The 22,890-nt window shown below is 40.1% G+C and overlaps 1 protein-coding gene across 8 annotated transcripts in view; it reads left to right on the top strand.

Annotated features, from left to right (window-relative positions):
• The window catches only part of LOC126475502 (uncharacterized protein DDB_G0283697-like), a 222,904-nt gene that overhangs the window by 37,536 nt on the left and 162,478 nt on the right, over positions 1-22,890 (top strand). For all 8 annotated transcript variants that reach the window (XM_050103420.1, XM_050103464.1, XM_050103429.1 and 5 more), the window contains exon 3: positions 22,538-22,654. In XM_050103420.1, coding sequence (XP_049959377.1) covers positions 22,538-22,654 — 117 coding nt within the window. The remainder of the gene's footprint in view (positions 1-22,537; positions 22,655-22,890) is intronic.

Below are 22,890 nucleotides of genomic sequence, written 5' to 3'. Positions count from 1 at the left end.
AAAACCCGGGATATTTTTAGAATTCTGAGAATTTTTCATTGTTTGAGTTTTCAGTTAAATTTTTGTAATTTTGACTGGTAAGAACCGATACTCTAACAAAGGATATTACTGTATCCCACTACTGCAGAATAATATTTCAACAATAAAACATAAACAAGAGAAAAAACGAAAATAACTTAAGTCGCAAAGGAAATGCGCCATATATGACGACGACACACAGTGCTCATGCAAGCGTCTGCCAATTGACAATGTGTCAAAGGCTTTAGAAAGACTATGCAGTGCTGCATAACAACAAATTGCCTCAAATGAGTGTGAAGTCGCAACTGTTTACATTCGATTTGTTTTAGCAGTTACGCGTGGGCTCATTAGCATGCACAGTTGAGTCACGTTGGAGTAATTCCTGGCTACAGGAATGTGGCTGTTGGCTGTGCAAGCAGTCGCAGCAAGCAGCCAGATGCTACCGGGAAAAGGGGGCACCAAATTCATATTCTTGAAGAAAAAGAACTTGTTTCACAAAGCGCATAGCATCCAGCGCACGCTTCTCTATCGATTATTCGTATGATTTTGAAACGCTTCCCTGTTGGTTTTTGAACACATTTTAAGTTGATTTCTGAATGAATCATAAGTTGACTTTTGAATGCATGCATAGTGTATGTGATATCTCTGTCAGGAAAATACTTGTCGCATCTATAAATAAACTTTCCGCAGACAAAAGGGGCGGGACAATATGAGCTGAGGGAGTAAAGCCGAAAGGATGAATGCCAATTGCTGTCTGATTATGTGGTTGATTGGGTTTGCGAATAATCAGCATTGTTATAGTTGCTAGTGAAATCCATAGATTCAGACTACCAGAATGGAAATAAAAGACTAACAGGAATAACAGGTGAGAAAAATTACGCATTATCTTCTCGGTGTATCCAAGAAAATGAAATTTTGACAAAATTTTTGGCCAGATCGCTACACTAGTAAGGACCAGTTGTACAGTCCCCGGCTAGCAGACGTGTAAGTTCTATTCTGGAAGTAACACGGAAAATGTGTTGTTCAAACACGTAATAACGCCAAACCGGAAAATAATCGCTGGAAAACTAAACCTGTGATTCTGACAGGGTTAGTGAAGTTAATCGGCGAACAATTTTTGTCAATGGCAGCAATAGCTACAGAATTGGTGATGACAAGATTGTTAGAACGAGGAAGGAGAACAAATGGGGACATCACACAAATTATGGAAGAATAAGACGATTCCAAATTTATATAAAAATTTCGTAATGTTACTTTACGATCTCGTGCTTGAGAAGCTGGTGCGTGTGAATGAAATGTGAAATTATTTCCTAACATAAAGCTTTTTGCTTGTAGTAGGCCTAATAGGTATTTGATATTGGTACTTCGTGGATTATATTCTGTCGTGTTATAAAAATGGCCATTTTTGCCAAAACAGTCTCGTTTATTTGGTGTGCGTTACAAAATTGCTGCCATATTAGAAAGGCCTATTTTGTTTTATCTAGCAGACAGTGACAAAACAGATGTAATCAGGTTGAGGAACCACACCAGTCTTGGGTATTATTTGTATTAACACCTTTTTCAGTATTAGATAACATGTCGAGTTTTCATGTTGCAAAACGTTTGATGAACTTTGATGAGGTAATAGATTCTTTCACAGAAAGGAAAGCACGCCATGTAAAGCTATAGCAAGATTAGAGAGAAACAACGCTAGGAGCTAAGGTTTGAAGAAATGTGTAATTTCTTGCTTGTCTCTTGTCAGTATTGGTTTTATATAGCCTATATTTAATTTTATGTCATACAAAACAGCAAGTTCAAATTTTCTGAGGAGTTCTTGTTCTCTCGATTACAAATAATCTCATCCGCTATTAATTGTGAGTTTTTTTTTAAAAAAAGGGGGCAGGCTGTTAAAGCAGCCGTCTGGGAGCAGCAGAGGCACCACAGGACATTTCAAATTCCACTCACCTGAATATAGTTTGGACGTGCGGTAGAAATTGCTTTATGAAGAGGCGTGGCACTGTACTTTGGCATACTTAAGACCAAATAATATGTCTTAGATTAACTTGAATACATATGTGTTATGTTTCAGACTTTTCAGAAAGATGTGCGCTACAAGATGAACATATTTTGAAATTTTTTTTTTTTTTTACTCGGTTCGCAAATGTCGTAGATCCGGGGCTGATGTGCAAAGCAGTCTGAGTTATAGTGGGTAGTCTCCACATGACCCGTGTTTACATTTAGTGATTTTGCTGTTTTCCCTTCATTTACTCTCACGTCAGTGAAAACAAAACGGATATCTTTGGCCGGGACTATCAAGTGAATTAAAACACATTCACATAATTATAATTACAGAAGGCTAAATATGTCATTAGTTTCAGATTCTATTTTATTTCCACCTTTCTGACAGTCAAGCATTAATCGCCTTGCGGAACAATGAAGTTATTTTTGTCTGCTTGCTAAAGAAATTTGACTTTTGTTAAACTTTTCCGTGGAGGCAGTCAATGTATTTGAAACGAAGTGTTTAATTCCACAGTACTGGCTAGTTTCAACTGTTCGCATAATTTCAAGTGCACGTTTATATTTTCTAGCACATATGGCATTATGTCATAATAAAGAACCAAACATGATATAATACAGTACTGGTGCTCCACTAAAATTTACATAGTTAAAACCCCACTGAAAAGCTTAATATCAGGTCGAGATCTGCTTCATCGGGAATCCGGACATACAAATGTGCACTTGTAAGTATGCACTTTAAATGTGCACATTTTAGTATTGTTCACAAAATTCCGATGCTCTTATAGTATCCTCTGATGTCTTATTTCTTTTATGACATAATGTATGATCTTTCAATGTTTTACACTTACATACATACGAGCTTCCTACGTCATGATAGCTACCGAAGCACGGTGTCGCCTGGTATTTGCGCTCTCTGGCAACTGCTGAAACGAACCTATTTCTAACAGGTCGCGGGAAAATATTGCAAATAGTGGTTTGAAAAGCGTTACTTTCAATGTAAATATCCTTTTACATAAGTTGGACTATGTGCAAGAATGTATCATGAATTTATTGAATCACTGAGTGTTTGACTCTCATTTAAAAATCAACTCTTTGATGCTGCGCCATTTAGAAAAATTTCGAACCCTGAAGATCAGACATTTATGTCATTGTTAAACATTTTACTGGCACATTTGTGTGATATATCTTAAAGTGTAACATGCGCAAAAAAGATCAACAGCATATGCGAAAGCTTAGCTTTTCTTGCAGCTTGAGAACAATATTATATGTGAAAACTTTGCTTTTCTTGTTGCAACACTATGTATATTTATTTAAACTATTAACTTTCCCTGTTTGTGTGTTCGTGCTACTTAACAGTGATGTTGCTGTTGGCTGACTACATCACGTGTCCTATGCTCTGAATATCCGGTCATCGACTGGCGAGATCACGTGACATGAGCTACGAACGGCCTACAAAAGCACATCAAAATCTCGATTTCAGTGATTCAGAAAGTAACATACGGTGTTTGGTGGAATTCCAGCGTATACTTTCATATTACGACAATACGCAGCATACATATTGCTGCACATCAAAGATGTTTCCAAAACGTATCTTTTTTCCCTGAGTTTTGTTTTCTAAAGTGCCAGGAAATTGTACGCCTGTGTATAAGACCATAACCATTCACAGGATTGATAAGGGAAAATATCCTGTCACCCGGGAGAAAGTGTATTTTTAACCGGGAAATGTGGGAAAAATCTGGGAATTCTTTTTCCTTGCCCACGTATACACCCTGCTACACCAACAGTGGTAGTTCAGGTATACGTGCCGACGTTGCAAGACGAAGACGAAGATGAAGAGATAGAGAAAGTATATGAGGATATAGAATGGATAATTCAGGACCTAAAGGGAGATGAAAATCTAAAAGTCGTGGAGGATTTGAATGTGGTTGTGAGGGAAGGAGAGAAGGAAGGGTTACCGGAGAATAGGGCTCTTTTTACTAGGAATGAGAGAGGAGAAAGATTGAGTTTTGGAATAAATTTCAGCTAGTAATAGCAAGTACTCCACTTAAGATTAATGGGAGGAGGAGGTATGCTTGGAAAATACGGTGAGATTTCAGTTACATTATGCCACAGTCATGCAGAGATCACTAAATCAGATACTGGATTGTAAGACATGCCCAGGAGCAGGTACAGACTTAGATCACAATTTAGTAAAGATGAAGAGAAGGCTGATGTTTAAGGGACTAGTCGGGAAGAATCAATGCACAAAGAAGTGGGATACAGAAGCAGTAAGGAATAGCTCAGTAGGCAGTTGGGTTGAATGTGAGTGGACATAAAAAAAAGGCAGTCACAGAAGTTTGAAAGAAAAATATAGGCACATAGATGGTAAATGAAGAAACCGTGGGTAATAAAAGAAATACTTTAGTTGATCAGTGAAAGAAGGATGTACAAAAATGCTCATGGAAATTTAGGAATACAGAAATAAATGTTATTTAGGAATGAAATCAACAGGAAGTGCAAGGAAGGTAAGGTGAAATTGTCGCAAGAAAAATGTGAAAAAATTGAGGAAAAAATGATTGTTCGAAGGACCGACTCAGCATACAGAAAAGTCAAAACAACCTCCTGTGAAATTAAAAACAAGGGTGGTGACATTAACTTGGTGTGAATAGGTGAGAAATTGTTACACCAGCTGTGAGATGGGTATGAGATATCCGAAACTCTGATGATGAATTTTTGATAGTATACTCGTGTTTTAAGTATTTTTTATTTACTTGGGATATTAATAATGGAGTCTCTTATACAAGATGAGTAAGTAAAATACTATGCTTAAGATATAAAAACATTTTTTGTGGTGAAATAGTGGAGTATGTATATTTTCTCAAAAAAGTAAAAGTTTCAGAAGTTTTAACGTTTTTTGTACAACATTCGAACAAAATTACAGTTTCTTTGATTAACATTGTGATATTTTCTTCTAATTATAAAACAGAAAAAGAAAATAAAAGGTATTATGTGATCAATTAGCTCAGTACCTACAAATCAGCACATTCACCACACATAAAAATCATGTGCTCCATACATATTGGCTTCTCACACTTAGAACAACAAAGTTTTGTTTTCCTGTCTTTCTTTTTTCCAGTATAGTCACCACACCTGACATAGCCTTAGAGCCCGTACTGAGGCGTTCAGACAGTCTTTTTTCCCTCGCGCTATCCGTGAGTGGAACAGACGGAGAAATAAGACTTTGGCGCGAATTGTGCCTTCTGCCACACACCGCTTAGTGGCTAGTGGAGTATATATGTAGATGTAAATGTAGATCTACAAGTCTTTTTTTCCATTAATAAAAGAAAAAGAACTTGTGATGAAGTTTCTTCCAGTTGATCAGCAGTCCTCTTTCGAATTTTCCTTGGAAGGTGTACGTTTTCTGGTCAAATGCGAAGACTATCATTTATCAGATTCAAAGCTTAATTATGAATGAAATCTCGGCACTTGTTATTTTCTTTGTAGACTGTGATTGCATTTATGGCAGCCATATTGAGTATACCATAAAAAATTGTCTTAGGCCAATGTTTGACGTTGCGGACAACATCATAAATGAGATATGTATTGGACACCAATGTAACGTCATTCTGGACCTGAAATCAAGAACTATATACTTTTTTGAAAATCTCAGGTACACTTGTCTTGTTTTTTTTTTTTTTTTTACAGACTGTGCCTACAGAAGTCAGTGAATGTTTGGCAGGAGATGGATCATAAGGGGTAACTAGTAAACCAATTATCGAACATCAAATTCCTATTTGTTTTCATTATTGGCTCCACAAAACAGTTTACAATATCATATGCTTTATTACTGAAGAAAGCTGGTAAGGTCCTGATGGTTGTTTTCCCAAGTATACTTTCAGTTCGAGGATGTAGAATGTCTCCACATCTACAAGAGCATTTTTATGCCCTATTTGGCTGGTTTGTTTGGCATGTATATACGGAAGGGACATCTCCCTTGGAAAGAGAACAGTATCTTATCAATAGTAAGGTTCTCATATGGCTTATAGTGTTGTTAAATATTTTCAACAAAATTATCAAAAATATATCTTACAGGAGCCAGATTGTCAGCGAAATCAGATTTTGGCTTTTCTGAATGATACAAAATACCCTCTTGCTCTGAATCACTGTCTTCAGTTCTTTGAAAAGCTTTGTCAATCTCTTCTTCACTTCAGAGTCACAGAAATTAGCATTTGAACAGTATTAAAACTTCTTCTAGTAGTTCTTGTAGCCGATGTTCATTTCCTTCATAAGACATCTTGAAAAATATAAAATCTATAAATAAATCAAAGAATACTATACATAACTATATATCTCAGAAATGTAACACCAACTACAAGGTCGGGTGTGACGTACTCTAGTCACTTTTGCACACATGTATCTCCCTCTGACACGCAACAATAATCTCAATACTGCATCTTGCCCACCTTTCCCTTACCTCCAGCTGCCGTGACAGAAAGATGTGTAGGGCAACAGTGACATTCAATAATCCGCACTTCAAAACACCTCGGATTAGACATTCCCGACCTTGTTCACGCCAGGTTAAGAGTGCGATGGGAGTCCAACTGTTAAACATAGAGGAGAGAGCCGATAGGTGGAAAGCGTACATTCAAGACCTATGTTAGGGGGGATGACTAGTTTAATGACATAGAAGAAGAAACAGGAGTCAGTATACAAGAGATAGGCCATCTGGTTTTAGAATCAGAATTTAAAAGAGCTTCGGAAGACTTAAGATTGAATAAGGCAGAAGTGATAAGTTAGATTCCATCAGAATTTCTGAAATAGTTGTGTGAAGTGGCAACAAAAGACTATTCATGTTCTTGTGTAGAATATATAATCTGATGATCTACCTTCTGAGTTTTGGTAAAACATCTTCTTCTTCTTCATCGTGGCCTTGTCCCACGTCACATAGGGTCGGCGTTGCTCTTCTGGATCCTTCTCCTCCATACTACTCAATCCATTGCCTCTTCCTTCTTCCATCCTTTCTCCCTTAGGTCCCCAGATGTCTTATATTTCCATCTCATCTTCGGTCTTCCTCTCCTTCTCTCTCCTTCAATCTGTATATCTTAAACTCTGTTTCCGATATACTCTTCCCCTTTTCTCTGAAGTGTCCGTACCACCTTAGTCTGCTCTCTTGTATCTTTTTCCCCATGAGTTCCATTTTCACAGCTCCTCTAACACATTCATTTCTAATCCTGTCCTTCCTTGTTACCCCACACATCTACCTCAGCTTCCTCATTTCCGCCACTTCCATCTTCCTTTCCTGGGCTACTGTGACTGGCCATGTCTCATCATCCACACAATTTCAAAGGTTGTAAGAGACAAAAAGTGTGAGCATTGTTACACAATCAGCTTGATAGCTCGAATGTCCAAGTTGCTGGCAAGAATAATATACAGAAGAATGGAAAAGAAAATTGAGGATCTGTTAGATTATCAGTTTGGCTTTAGGAAAGGTAAAGGCACCAGAGAGGCAGTTCTGACTTTGTGTTTGATAATGAAACCAAGACTGAAGAAAAATAGACCGTTCGACAATATAAAATGGTGTAAGATGTTCAAAATTCTGAGAAAAATAGGGTTGAGCTACGGGAAAAGATGGGCAATATACTTTCTGTGCAAGAACCAAGAGGGAATAATAACAGTGGAAGGCCAAGAATGAAGTGCTCAGATTAAAAAGGGTTTAAGACTAGGGATGTGTTCTTTCACCACTAGTGTTCAATCCTTAAATCAAAGAAGCAGTGACGGAAGTAAAGTAAAAGATTAAAGAGTGGGATTAAAACTGAAGATGGAAAGGATATCATTGTTAAGATTCGTTGATAATATTGTCATGAAGAAGGTGTAATTAGATGAATGACGAACACTACTTCACTTAATGAAGGTTTATTCAGCATTTGCACATTCAAGAGCACAGAGCGAACTGCCTCCAGCCAGAACGCATACAGTATATACACAGCTACAGAACATTCCAGTAAAATGATTCTTCATATTTGTGGATACTTCTAGAATGTACTCCAACTGAATATAGAAATTAAAATTGTACTATCCAGCTGAGTTTTGAACTCATGACCCTCCACACAGCAGTTTAGTATCTTCACCACTACACCACAGAGCTACTCAGCTTCTTCTGCGACAAGCACCCTCCTTAACAGAACAGTGTCTCGGTGTTACGTCCTCCTAGTGTGGGAACGAGTCATCGGTCCTGCATACTCCAACTCCTGATAACTGGTTCTCGCCCTGGCGGTGATCGTCTTAGATTTTTTTGCCACTATGCTCTTTGTCACCTTTCCACTTGTTGCCTGTCGCTGGAGCTTCTACCCTGGGTTGCAGGATCCTTATAGGGCTTCATTCGAAGGACGTGAACCGTATCTCTGATCTTTCATCATCTTGTGTCAGGGTCAAAATCTTCAACTTCAAAAGTAACATCAGACAACTGTCTTACAACCATATAAAGTCCAAAGTAGTGCCTGAGGAGCTTCTCAGTGAGACCAACCTTCTGAACAGGAGTGAAGATCCAGATGAGGTCACCAGGCTGGTAGACAACATGGTGGTGGTTCGCGTCATACCTTCGGCTATGGTTTTTTTGAGCTTGCAGCGTGCGGAGTCGAGCTAACTGCTGAGTTTCCTCATCTCTGGTTAACACCTGGCTGACGTAGTCATCGTCCATGTCATCAGGATGTAACGGGAACACAGTGTCCATCGCCGTGGTTGCCTTATGACCATGCACCAGGAAAAATGGCATAAATCATGTGGTGTCACGTTTGGCAGTGTCGTAGGCAAACGTTCCGAAAGGTAGCACCTCATCCCACTTGCTCTGCTCAACACTGACGAACATTGATAGCATGTCGGCCAAGGTGTTCAGTAAGCCCATTAATTTGTGGATGGTAGGCAGTCATCATGTTATGAGTAATGTTGCACCGATGGTTTATCTCTGTTACAAGATTCAATTGGAAAAACTTTCCCTCGATCTGTAATTAATGACCTTGGGGCATGATGAATTTGGCTACCTCGGATGCTTCGGCTGTTTGCGCGGCTTTTGTAATGGCATAGCATGTCAGGTAATCAGTGCAAACAGTAATCCATCTATTGCCACTAGCAGACGTAGGAAATCGTCTGAGGAGATCAATCCTAACACGATGGAAAGGCGTTTCGGCTGATGGAATTGGTATGAATCGGCCAGGTGGTTTCTGAGGAACTGCATTTCTCCTCAGGCACTCTCGACAGTGCGACACGTAGTGATGGACACTCATAAATAAACCTGGCCAGAAAAATCTATTGCGGATTCTATCATATGTCTTACTAAATCCTAGATGTCCGGCCTCAGGTGAGTCATAAAAATTTCTTGTGTTTAGGAATCACTGGTAGCCACCTCTTTCCAAACGGATCAAAGTTTTTCTTGCAAAGTAATCCATTAACTGCCTTAAATTGTCCTTTCACATCCTCTGACCAATTTAAGACAAGCATAATTTGAGATATCTTAGCATCCTCCTCCTGCTCAGCAAAGAGATCTTGGAGTGCAGCGAGACAGTCACTATCTTCATCAAAGTCTTGATGGCCTTGCACAGCCGGCTGGTGTGGCCAAGCAGTTCTAGGCACTTCAGTCGGGAACTGCGCAACCACTACGGTCGCAGATTCGAATCCTGCCTCGGTCATGGATGTGTGTGATGTCCTTAGGTTAGTTAGGTTTAAGTAGTTCAAAGTTCTAGGGGACTGATAACCTCAGTAGTTAAATCCCATAGTGCTCAGAGCCATTTTTTGGTCTTGCACAGGATGTCTTGAGAGACAGTCGGCATCTTGTTTTCTTTCACTTTTGTACACTATGGTAATATCATACTCTTGAAGGCGTAGTGCCCACCTGGCGAGTCGTCCTGTTGGACCCATAATACCTGTCAACCAACAAAGTGAATGATGGTCTGTAACAAATGTGAGTGGCCTTCCATACAGATACTGTCGAAATTTGCACATGGCCCAGATCACAGCAAGACATTCACGTTCAGTAGTTGAGTAGTTTCTCTCGGCTTTTGTTAGTGTCCTAGAAGCATGGGCTATAACCTTCTCTTTTCCATCCGAAATTTGCACCAGAACAGCATGGATCCCATACCTGCTGGCATTGTGTGTAGTTTGTAGATGCTCTCTCATCATATAGACAGACTACAGGTTCAGTCGTCAGAGCTTTTCGCAGAACACCGAAAGAATTGTGTTGAGCACCACCCCAGATAAATTTAGCATCAGCTTTTAACAACCCTTGGAGTGGCCTGGCTTTGATGCAAAAGTCTTTGCTAAAATGACGGTAATAAGAACATAATCCGAGGAAGCTTCTTACGCCTCTAATACTTTTAGGAGTAGGAAATTCTGTTATAGATCTCACCTTTTCTGGGTCTGGCTGCACACCTTTGTTTGACACAAGGTGTCCAAGTATTTTGATTTCTTTTGTTCCGAAGATACACTTTCTTGGATTAAGTTTAAGTCCGCCTTGGAGACACGTGAGAACAGCCCTCAGTCTTTGTATATGTTCGTCAAATGTCTCTGAGAATACTATTAACATAGAAGATTATCCATCATCTGTTCAAATGTTGCTGGTGGGTTACACAAACCAAACGGCATTACCTTAAACTCGTACAGGCCCTCAGGGGTGACGAATGCAATTTTCTCACGATTAGCCTCATCTACTTCGATTTGCCAGTATCCCGAGTACGTGTCCACAGTTGAGAAAAACACAGCCCCCTTCAGACAATCTAGTGTATTGTCAATTCGTGGAAGAGGGTAAACGTCCTTTTTAGTTATTGTTTTAAGCTTCCTGTAATCAACACAAAAGCACCAACTGCCATCCTTCTTCCTGACAGGGAGCACTAGTGACGACCATGGACTCTGCGAAGGCAGGTTGATGTCATTAATCATTTTCTCTACCTCGTCGCGAATTATTTGACGTTCCGTTGCTGACACATGGTATGCTCTTTGGCTTTTTTGGTTGATGGTCTCCAGTGCTAATGCAGTGCTTCACCATCGATTTGTCTAATTTGGTCTTCGCCTGTGGATTGAAGCATTCAGAGAACTCTTGAAGAATGGCGAGTAGCTTCTTCTGTTGTTCCTTAGTGAGATCTGGTGATAGTCGAGCTAGAAGATCTTGTCTAGTAGTGGTAGCACTAATTTCGCCCACAGACTCGGCATGGGAGGTTTCTATGATGCTCAGCTGTTTCTCAATTAACGGTTCAACGTATGCTACGCACATGCATCTTGGCAGGATCTGCGGTTCTCGGCGACAGTTAAGTGTCCACAATTTACTGAATCCGTTCTTAAATGAGATGACACAGGCTGGGATGACAAAGTTATTCCTCAGTGGTATGCTTCTCTTACATTCCACTACAAGATCCATGGGTTGATGCATGGCATGACACGTGACAGTTACTTTTCTAACGCTGACTGCAGGAATGATCACTTCATCCAGAACACATACTCTCCATACACTCTGATGTGCATCTTCCTGTCCACAGTATCTCATCTCGTCTAGCATAATCTTAAGACCAACCACAATCTGTAATTGCATGAGAAGTCCCATCCGAGAATGATGTCATGACTACACTCATGTAAGACGATGAATTCTAAGGACTGTGTATGGCCACTTATACGCACATAAATGGTACATCTTCCTGTAGGTGTTACGTATTTCCCATTAGCCACCTTCAGCAGAGATGGTTTGCTGTTGACGAATACAGTTTTCTGCAACTGGCAACGTACTTCTCAGAAATGACTGAATATGATGCTCCAGAGTCTATAAGAGCTTGGGCTGGTCGGCCATCCATGAGGATATCAACGTAGTTTTCTATCATTTTTGTAATGATCAGCGGCAGAGGATTTTTCTCTTCGGCGGCCTCACCTCCAAGAAAGGTTGCACCCTTTAGTTTCCCAGGTTGCGCTGGCTAGGTGATCGGCTGGAGCTTCTAAACGATAATGGAGACATTGATCGATGTGTCGGGGAGTGTCCTCTCCTGCAGCTAACTTGCTGCGATGGTGAACTACGTTTTCCTGCACCCACGTCTTCTTGTTCATCTTTGCCGTCCCGGAGTAGTCGTCAGCTAAGATCGGTCTGCTGTCTTCTGGCGTGGGTGTCATCAAATATCCGCTGCCTTTCTCGACAATAGCGCACCACTTGTCCTGGTCATCCACAGTGGAAACATACTGGTTGGTTATCTTGGGTCCTCCAGACGTCAGTCTTCCTTGGTGCCCAAACAGGTTCCTCGTGCGGCATTGTAGGAACATAACTCCGCCTGGGCTTAGACTTTTTCACCATTTTAAAGGGAAATGAAGGACGAGAGATTGGGTTCAATGTCTGTTCCAATGACCTCTTGAAGCGTCTCGGTTTTTTCCTCGCTGTACATTTTGATCTTCCTCGCTCACTATCTGACGAACACTTGTGAAATCAGTTGCTTCTGCCATCAATGACATCAATATGACGCTTGGAGGCCGTTCAAACTTCTTGCGTGTAATTCTTTTTTGATGCATTTTCTCGATATACTTGCACCATTTTATGAAGTCGTCTGCTGTCGAAACCTCTGTCAGGAGTAGGGCTTGATAAACGTCCTCAGCAATACCTTTCATGAGATGTTCAACCTTATCTTCCTCCTTCATTCTAGGATCCACTATTTTACTACACAGCTCCAAGATGTCTTGAATGTAGGATGCTGTAGTTTCTCCTGGACGCTGCGGCCTGCACTTTAATTTATCTTCAACCTTGCACTTCTGTCGTTCTGTGTTGCCGAAATACTTCAGCAGTTCCACCTGGAATACTTCCCAACTTCTCCTCATTGTTCTCATACCATTGCTTGGCAGTGCCCTCCAAGTAGAAAAATATGTTAGTCAAACACACAGTGTCATCCCATTTGTTAAATTTGGCTATACGCTCATATACCTTCAGCCACATGTTTGGTTCTTGGGCATCGTCACCAGAGAACCCGGAAGGATGTCTCATGTGGCGGCACACAGTTGCTGTCATCGTAACGCCCTCTTCTTCTTCTGTCTCCGATAGGTTGCAATCTGTTGAATATGGCTTTAACTCGGGTTTCTGGCCACGTAAACGGCAACTCTGTCGTGGCCTGATGGGAGCCACTGTCTCGTCGATAGTGTGCGCTATCACAAGTTCCAATATGCAGCGTCTCCCCCAGAATAATGTGACTTAGAAGAAGGTGTAATTAGATGAATGACGAACATTAACTTCACTTAACAAAGGTTTATTCAGCACTTGCACATACAAGAGCGCGGAGCGAACTGCCTCCAGCCAGAATGCATACAGTATATATACAGCTACAGAATATTCCAGTACAATGTTTCTTGACTTTTGTGGATGCTTCTAGAATGTACTTGAACTGAATATGGAAATTAAAATTGTACTATCCAGCTGAGTTTTGTAATCACGACCCTCCATGCAACAGTTTAGTATCATAACCACTACACCACGGAGCTACTCAGCTTCTTCTGCAACAATATTGTTATCCTCAGTGAAAGTGAAGGATTACCATATCTGTTGAATGGAATAAACAACGTAATGAGAACAGAATAAGGATTGAGAGTAAATTGAAGAAAGACGAAAATGAGTAGTAACAAAAATACGAACTAGACACTGGACTCGCATTCGGAAGGACGACGGTTCAATCCCGGGTCCGGCCATCCTGATTTAGGTTTTCCGTGATTTCCCTAAATCACTCCAGGCAAATGCCGGGATGGTTCCTCTGAAAGGGCATGGCCGACTTCCTTCCCTAATCCGATGAGACCGATGACCACGCTGTCTGGTCTCCTTCCCCAAAACCAACCAACCAAAAATACGAACAGTGAGAAACTTAACATGAGAATTTTTAGTCATGAAGTAGATGAAGTTAAGGAATTCTGCTACCTAGGCAGCAATGTAAGTAATTCTTGATGGAGCAACGAGGGCATAAAAAGAGGACTAGCACAGGCAAAAAGGGCATTTGTAGCCGGGAGAAGTCTACTAGTATCAAACATATATCTTACTTTGAGGAAAAAATTTCTGAGAATGTGCATTTGGAGCGCAGCATCGTATGGTAGTGAAACATGGATTGTGGGAAAACCGGAACAGATGAGAGTAGCAGCATTTCAGATGTATGTTAGTGCAATGCCTGTGTTGTTCCGAATTACGAAGTAAAGTTTCTTCATGGTACTGTGGTGACTATAGCCATCACAAAATACATGAAACATATTCAAAGTTGCGAATATGGAATGACAACATCGAAAATACGCCCTGAACTCGGACTTGCACCTGGATTTTCCACTTATTGCGAGCGGTCACCTTACCATTTGGCTATCTGAGTGTGACTCACGGCCAGATCCAAACTTCGTATGTCATCAGCCACGTGTCTACATCCTATACTCGCACATCCGTTCTGTATTTTCCCTTGCAGTGGTGACATTTTAATGAAAGCTACTTTTCTGGGCAATCGTGTTTCAATATAGCCTAATGATAAGCGGGAAATCTGGCTTCAAATTCTGATCCGGCAGGAAGACAGAGTGGGGATACATCCTGCAAATAAGTAAGGGTGTAGATTGTGAGTGCTTATCTGAGTTGAGAAGGTTGGCACAGGAGAGAGATTCGTTGCGGACTGCATCAAACTAGTCAGAAGACTGATGACTCAAAACGACAATACGTTACATTTGTTTATGTGGAGGGTCAGTTGACAACCCCTGCACCAAGTGTTGATCCTCTACAGGTATTTGTGTATTTTGCTACAATTATCTGGCATTGAATCTTCTCTATATACAACAGCATCATCCTCAAAAAGCTTCATGACACTTCAGACATTATCTGTTAGATGATTTAAATATATTATGAAAAGTAATGGTCTTATGACACTCTCTTGTGGTACCCCTGAAGTTATTTTTACCTCTGAAGATTTATCTCTGTTCAGAAAGACATGATGTTTCTTGTTTGCTGGAAAATTCAGTTGCACAAATGGTCTTTTATTCTGTACACTTGTATTTTGTTTATTAGGTGACATGGAGAATTGATTCAAAAACCTCACAGAAATCGAGGAACGTGGCACCAAGCTGGGTGCCATGATACAGCTTTTTGGATCTTGTGCGAATAAACTGAACTGAGTTTCACATGATTATTGTTTTCAAAACCCATATTGAGTCCCATGTGGGAGAACTTTGGCCTCCTCATATTTCATAGTAAACAAGTATAAAGTGTTTCAGAATTCTATAGTGGACCGATTTTAGAGATACAGGACTACAGTCTATTCAACAACCGTTCTTGCAAATAAGAGAGACCCGTGCTATTTTCCAATAATTTGGAATGCTTTGCTCCTTCAGTGAGCTACAGTACACTGCTGCTAGAAGAGGAGCTAGTTCCTTTGCATACAGTGTGTTGAATCGAATTGATATGCCAACAGGTGCAGTGGCCTTTCCTCTTTTGAGCAGTTTCAATTGCTTTTCTCTCTCATGATCATTTAGTTTGATGTGTCATCTTGATGTACATGAGACGATTTCTAGGAGAACCTGCAGTACAATCTTCCTTAGACCGCATCCTACATAAACGACAGATGACATAACACCACCACAGGTATGGTTACAGAAGTGTCCTATGTGGGTGATGACCATGGTGCTGCTTGTCCTCTGCTATAACTAGCAGTGTCTGAATTCAGGTGTGTTTGAATCTCGTTGCTGCGGCGCATGTGACAGTGAGAGCGACAGCTAAGAGTTTTCTCTGCAAAGCAATGGGGTGGATGTGCCGGCAGCTATGAAATATTTGTCGTCCAATTTTAAGAAAACTATTTGGTGAAAAAATTTGATTCTTCCGCTCTTACAACTCAATAGCTTTGCTTGATAAAAGTCTGAATTTATTTTAGTTATTTGTCATAGTTACTGTGCTGAACAAAACGGAGTATATGGCTGCACAAAATTTTTAAGTGTTTGCAGATATAAAATCACATTGTGTAGACTTTCCGTACAGTTCATGTCAGACCATACATTATTGCATATGAAATGTAACCAATATATCTAAATTGTATTTGATGTTGAGAGCAGAATGATACCTCTTTTCGTTTTTGAGATATTGGTTGTTACGTCAGTGGACAGGTAGCTCATGGCGCTTGTGAATCCTTTCCTGCGTATCGTGAATCATCAAGTTGTCTTAAAAATCATAGTATCTTGTAAACAGTATGAGATACTGAAATGATGTTTCGTGGAAATTACAGCATGCAGAAAGGACTATTTTATCGTATGATTAGCACTTGATATGTTTTTGTCAAACGTGTGAGCAGAGTGAAAACTCCCTGTAATTTACACAGTGAGGTTTGGCCCAAATTTTCATGGCCAAACAAAGAGAGAGAAATAGGGCAACAGGGTGTCAAAGCAAACAGTGTGAGGTCTAGTTTTGCGTGAAAATATTTAATTGCTTGGTAGTTATTACAGTAATTAAGGAAAACTTAATTACTAAGTTGAAGGAAAACTGAAATATTTCATGAAAAGCTGCTGCAAGTGTAAATGAAGTGTCAGAAAGTTCGCCTCTTAAAGGTCTAACTACTTTGCACATAAAAAGATACATTGCAGCAATATTTAAATGTCAAAAATGCTTCCTTTGAATCAAGTACCAAAGTTAGGAGTTTCAAGAATGAAAGACATTAGGAAGGCAAATGAGTTGTCAGTAAGATCATGCTTTCTGAATAGAACTTGAAAATAAAAAATGAAAGAAATCAGTCAAATATTTTGTGAAATGATTTGTGTAAAAGAAATAAAAAGATCAGAGGAATATTCGACGTGCCTTTGGATGATTGCCGAAATCATGAATAAAAAATGGAGTGCATCAAATGATTCCCTAATTTTTTTATTTCACACTTTTAGACAAACCATTTCACAAAATGTTTTACTTTCTTTTCAAAACTTTGGATACTTTACTTTACAGATTATTTAGTTTCCATGAATTACTTGGCCTTAACATTGACTGCTGATGAATTACGTTCACAACACTCAAATGTCCGTAAAATTTCATTGTTGTTCATTGTATTTGATTAGGAATTTAATGTGTGTGATATACTGGGATAGGTGTGTATACAATTAAAGATCAAGTACTTTGGCAAGACATTAAAAAGATACTTAGTGATGCAGTGAAAACGAAAACTAGTATACAGAAGTGTAGCTGAGTCAGTTGAAATATAAGAAGTAGTCGGGACTGAACCGAGGTCCTCATATCAACCGCAATTGCAAACAGAGTGCTGTACTGTTAGACCATGCCTAGCTCTCAAGTGCTGTGCTCATTCTTTCGTATTTAAGGTAGTCGGTCATTCTTTAGCATTTATTGGCTGCTAAAAGTTCTTGATTATGTAAAAAACATTAGACATTAATTTATTGATGAAGTAGTCAAAAGCTGCTTTGCTCATTCACGTGTATTCGAAGAAATTGTCTGGTGATCTTCATAGTAGATTATATAAATAATGAAATTCTCCATGAAGGTTCATCCCTTTGTAAATTTTATGCACAGCATTCCTTTTCGCTTTATTTTCCTAAGTAAAGCTAATTTTGTAGCCTTACTCTTGACCTTCAGTGTTCTACAGTTCAGCAGTGCTGTTTATAGAAACAACGGGTTTAGGTAGCCATCTTGTAGCAGGAGATGGTCACTTGCACACAGGACATCTGAGCTTCTCACTTGGTACTGCTCTGGAGTGTTGTGTATCCAGCTGTCACGAGCTTTTGGTTGCTTCTTGTGTTTACATAGGACATGACCTTAGTGAAAGAGTTTTGAAAAAGACATTTAGTGTTTCAGCCTTCTCCCAGTCATCGTCTCTTTCACTGCCATTATGGTGGCAATGTGTCGGGACAGGTGACTTTGATCTGTTTATCAATGTTTTGGCTATTTACAGTGAAGCTCTCTCTGCTTTTGTAGCGAATTTCTTACACAGCTGTCGAACCGTGTTGGGTCTTTCTTATCGACAACTCTGCTTGCCGCATACATCTCTAAAGAGTATTGTAACACACTGTCAAATTTTGTCTATTGATGCTCGTCATTGTCAGTGCTGGAGGTGACATTTTCATGTTAATTGTTTGGGTTGTCTGAAATTGGAAGCAGAAGAATCTTCCTTTATATTTCTATGTACAACTACATCAGTGATGCTGTAATAGCTGTATGATCACTATTTCATTTTTCACTGAACTGAGTCGAAAATTTCAGGCCTGTTGGTGACCGGGAGAGCTTATATGTTGTTTTCACCAGTCATTTATGTAATTAGATGCTAATGGTAAGGATAGGGCAATTAGAACAATGTCACATGATTCCCTGTCCCTGCTACCCATTCTAATCACTTGAATCTGTGACTTGAAAATCACCACCTAATATTTTAGCATGACTAAGTCATTTAGTTGGATGTGAAAGATCCTGCAATTTTCACCACAGATGTTCCACCACTACTTCTCCCGAGCCAGGAAGTCTATAAAAACATTCTATGGCCATGTTTAATCCACATTTAATGCTTGTTTTCACCCATATTTTGGGATTTGTACTAACCTCACTAGATATTATCACACCTTTTATGACTGTAAACCTATCTTCACTGTTGGTGTTCAACCCATCTTTGCAATGTACATTCCAATCTAAATGTAGAATGTCATTACTATTTATATCTGGTTTCAGTCAGCTTTGCCTCCCTAGTATTGTGTGGACATTGTTACCATTTATAAACGAAGCTAGTTCTAGGACCATCCCATAGATGCTCATGCATGGCTGGGGGGTCATGCACTGTTGGGCAAGTATCAATAGGCCACAGTAAGCAAATCAAGACACTGCAACTTCAAGGGTGCTGAGTGACACTGTAGGCTCCAGAGATGCCAAAGCATTCACAGCCACTGGCAGCAGCCTGAAGCCAACACAGCTTGTGGCCAACAAAGCTTGCAGCTTTTTACGAGCAGTGCCAAATTCCTCCTGAATCCACACACGACAGGTGTAGTCCCTATCCATCTTTAATCAGTTTCGTCTATACTGCACTAATCCAGGGAGTCACTGGGTGCAATCTAAGTTCTGCAGCTTTGTTACTGATTTTTAGTTCACTCCAAAGTCAGCTAACAATAAAAATGCTCTAAAATTTATACAGAAACTTGGCGTAAGTTAGTATAAACTAGTTAGTCAGTTAAGTACACAGATACAATTATATTCTTTGCAGAAGCATGAGAGACAAGAACTAAACTAAATCCTGTGTATAAACAGAAACTGCTTCTGCTGGTGGTGTGTCAGCTGTGCTCTGCTGAATAAAACCATTCCAAGGCGATATATTAGAAGAGGATAAGCAGATAAATTTCATCATCACCACTGAAGCGCCTTCCAGCAAAGTGTTCTTTCAACTTGGGAAACAAGTGGTATTCGCAGGGTCATGCATGACTATTGAATCCAAAAGGTTGTCCTTTTCATCCTCATAGCATTGAAGAAATTGGCAGGAAGTTTCAAAGCGGTGAAGTTTGTGGTCTTCTGTCAGCATTCTTGGAACCCATTTTTTGTATGTCTTCCAAAATTTAAACACATCAGTCAAAGTCCAGTGAATGTTTCTTCAAGAAACTGAGGAACACCATTGCAGAGCTCATCGAGAGTGATCTGCTGATCTTGAAGCACGGTTTGTTGAGCCTTGTGATTGTCTCATTGGAATTGATGGTCTCCTCATCATGAATTTCAGCATGACCACCTGCAAACTCTCTGCACTACTTGCAGACATCTTTCAGACATCTTTGAGATCCTTACATGACTCTCAATAACTTCCAACAAATTTCAGTGAATGTCAGTTGATTTAATGCCCTTTGCACTCGAATACCAAATAACTGCTCGAACTTCCACCCGGCAGTTGGGGCTAATGGGAGCTCCATTACAACTGGCTGACAAGCCAAGACTGAAAGCTCCAGCAGTTCCTGTAGTGAGTGGAGGGAACAAGAAAAACAGTGTGGCCAACAGCAATCAAACAGTTTCCCTGCAGCCCAGGAACTTTGGAGGCCTTACTTTTGGGATCATCCTCATAAAATAGTGTGTTCTGGACTGAGATTCAAACCCAGAACCTTGCCTTTTGCAAGAAATGCCCTTTCTGACAACCATCCGGATGTGACCTGTGACCTGCCCTCGCAGCTTCAAGACTGTCAGTACCTCTCCTCTACCTCTGATACTTCACTGGAGCTCTCCTGTGTACCTTGCTCTCCTGGAAGAAAGGATGTTGTTTAAAAATAGATTAGCCAAAGCCTAAAGGTTGTTTCCAGTAGCAGAGAGGTATTAGCAGAAATGAAGCAGTCAGTGCAGGTCGACAGTCTTGCTTGGACTGCAGTGCCTGTGAAGGGAATGATGCTGGGCTCAAGTTGTGGTCTGGCACACAGTTGAAAACGATTCTAAAGTCTCAATATAATAACTGTTCCTAGCAAATTCAGTACTATGTGTAAATAAAATTGGAACTAATTTAGGGGCCAAATTGGTTAACTTTTTGCAGTGTGCTTATTGGATGAAGTAAATCTGTGTTTTATACCCAGGATTGCCATTCACTGATCTTCATGCACCTGTATTTGGCCTAAGATTTGGAGATCTGATTGGGATATGCTTCTAACACAACTAAAATGTAAATACCGTATTTACTCGAATCTAAGCCGCACTTTTTTTTCGGTTTTTGTAATCCAAAAAACCGGCTGCAGCTTAGAATCGAGTGCAAAGCAAGCGGAAGTTCTGAAAAATGTTGGTAAGTGCCGCCACAACTAACTTCTGCCGTCGAATATATGTAGTGCTACACAGGCAAGCTTTGTAGGCACAAAGATAAATACTGGCGTTATCCAACGAAATAAATACAAATTCCGTATTGTTCATCTGCGAATGTAGCAGAATTTCAATGTACTACGAAAATCCGACTGGCAAGACTGTTTGGGATGTTTGTCAATAGGGCCAACTCTACGTTCTGAATTTTTTCCTACCTGTGAGAAGAGATGGTTGCTAATAGGAACCTGATGAAATGTGAATCACATGCAGTATTCTCTTCACCATAAGAATATTACGAATATAAACATTTTGCCACGTATTTTTCACGTTTGCTGCTATCTCATTTAAATCCTGTCTGCCTAATAAACTACGAAACTAGAGTGAGACAACAGCAAACGCGGAAGAATATTCGTATCGTGTCATGTTTATATTCGTATTATTCTTATGCCTAATAGTGATACAGTCGGAAATGAAGCACGGCAACTGACTAGATTTTTAAACCTAAGATGACTCTAATTTCTGTGCAGAATTTGATGTACTAAAGAAGCGGCCGCAAAGATTTTCAAACGGAGAAAAATTTTCACCTACCTCTCTTTCAGAACATGTTCTATCATACGCATTCTATTATTTGGTTCTTGTTGATCATTATCAAAGAAAGCAGCAGTGTAAGTAACAACAAATAGCAGTCTCTTGCCATTGTTTCGCTAATGAGACGATTCCTCTCTCTCTTTTTTTTTTTTTCTTTTTTCTTTGTAAGCGGCGTTAGCGCGCACAAAAGCAAGCCATGCCCCGAGCGGCGACAGGTCGTAAACATGCACTATCAGAATGCGACAAACAATGCATGACACAGTACAGTAATGCATTTTCAGCTTAAGAGTGACGTAAACACCTATAACAAAGAAAACAGCAATTATCAGATCGAAGCAAACTAAGCAGTTGATTCAAACCAGACAAAGCACGTGAAAAGGGGAGGGTACCCGAATAAATACGGACGGAGCGCCTGACGCATAGCAATGGCTACCTGGTAAAGCTTAACTGCTATGCTTACGACTCGAACCAAACTACTGTAGCTGTATCGTCATTCATTCGACCTAAATTGTGTCTCATATTACAATGGACCAACTTTGTTTCGATTTGGAGATGCGGCCTAAAACTTTTCTCTCCTCTTGAATTTCGACTCTGAAATTACAGGTGCGGCTTAGATTCGGGAAATTTTTTTTCCTTGATTTCGAGTCTCATTTTTCAGGTGCGGCTTAGATTCGACTGCGGCTTAGATTCGAGTAAATACGGTATTGCTTTCTTAGAAGTTAATCAAATAATGGAAAAACTAGGACAGAATGTAACAGTATTATGAAAAGGAAAGTTGCTACTCATTGAGTCGCAGATAAGCACAACAAAAAGACTTGTCCAAATAAATCTTTCACCAAACACACACACCTGCATCTCGTGGTCGTGCGGTAGCATTCTCGCTTCCCACGCCCGGGTTCCCGGGTTCGATTCCCGGCGGGGTCAGGGATTTTCTCTGCCTCGTGATGGCTGGGTGTTGTGTGATGTCCTTAGGTTAGTTAGGTTTAAGTAGTTCTAAGTTCTAGGGGACTGATGACCATGGATGTTAAGTCCCATAGTGCTCAGAGCCATTTGAACCACACACACACACACACACGCACACACACACACACACGCACACACACACACACACACACACACACACACACACGGCCGCAGTCTAAGGCAACTGTAGCCACACTCTTAAATGTTGTAGTTAAGTCACATATTTCTCATTTTTGTTATTTATTCCAGACGAAACACTAGTTCCTGTCTCAAAATGGGCTCCTACGTTTGATGGCTGGTTGGAAACGCCTGTTAAGCATGATGAACATGCGGATGTAACAGAAAGTGGTGAACAGGAGCTTGGAGGTAACATCAGTTTTTGTTATGTTTCTGTGAATAAATATTTCTATTCTTACATAGAGTGGTTGTTCAAATCGTAATAAGAAAAGACTAAATAGATCTTTTGATGACCTTTTCTTGCTCTTACTTTCAGTTTTAATTGGAACAGTGTGTTTTAAGTTCAAGGTCAAGAATACAAATGCAATACAAATATTGAATCAGGTTCTGGAACAGCATGCTCAATATTGTTTTATCTGCTTCAG

This window comes from Schistocerca serialis, chromosome 1 (genome assembly GCF_023864345.2).
Source record: "Schistocerca serialis cubense isolate TAMUIC-IGC-003099 chromosome 1, iqSchSeri2.2, whole genome shotgun sequence".
In the NCBI taxonomy this organism is placed as follows: domain Eukaryota; kingdom Metazoa; phylum Arthropoda; class Insecta; order Orthoptera; family Acrididae; genus Schistocerca; species Schistocerca serialis.
The sequence above is the reverse complement of the archived record's forward strand: the minus strand, read 5'-3'. Positions and strand labels throughout refer to the sequence as shown.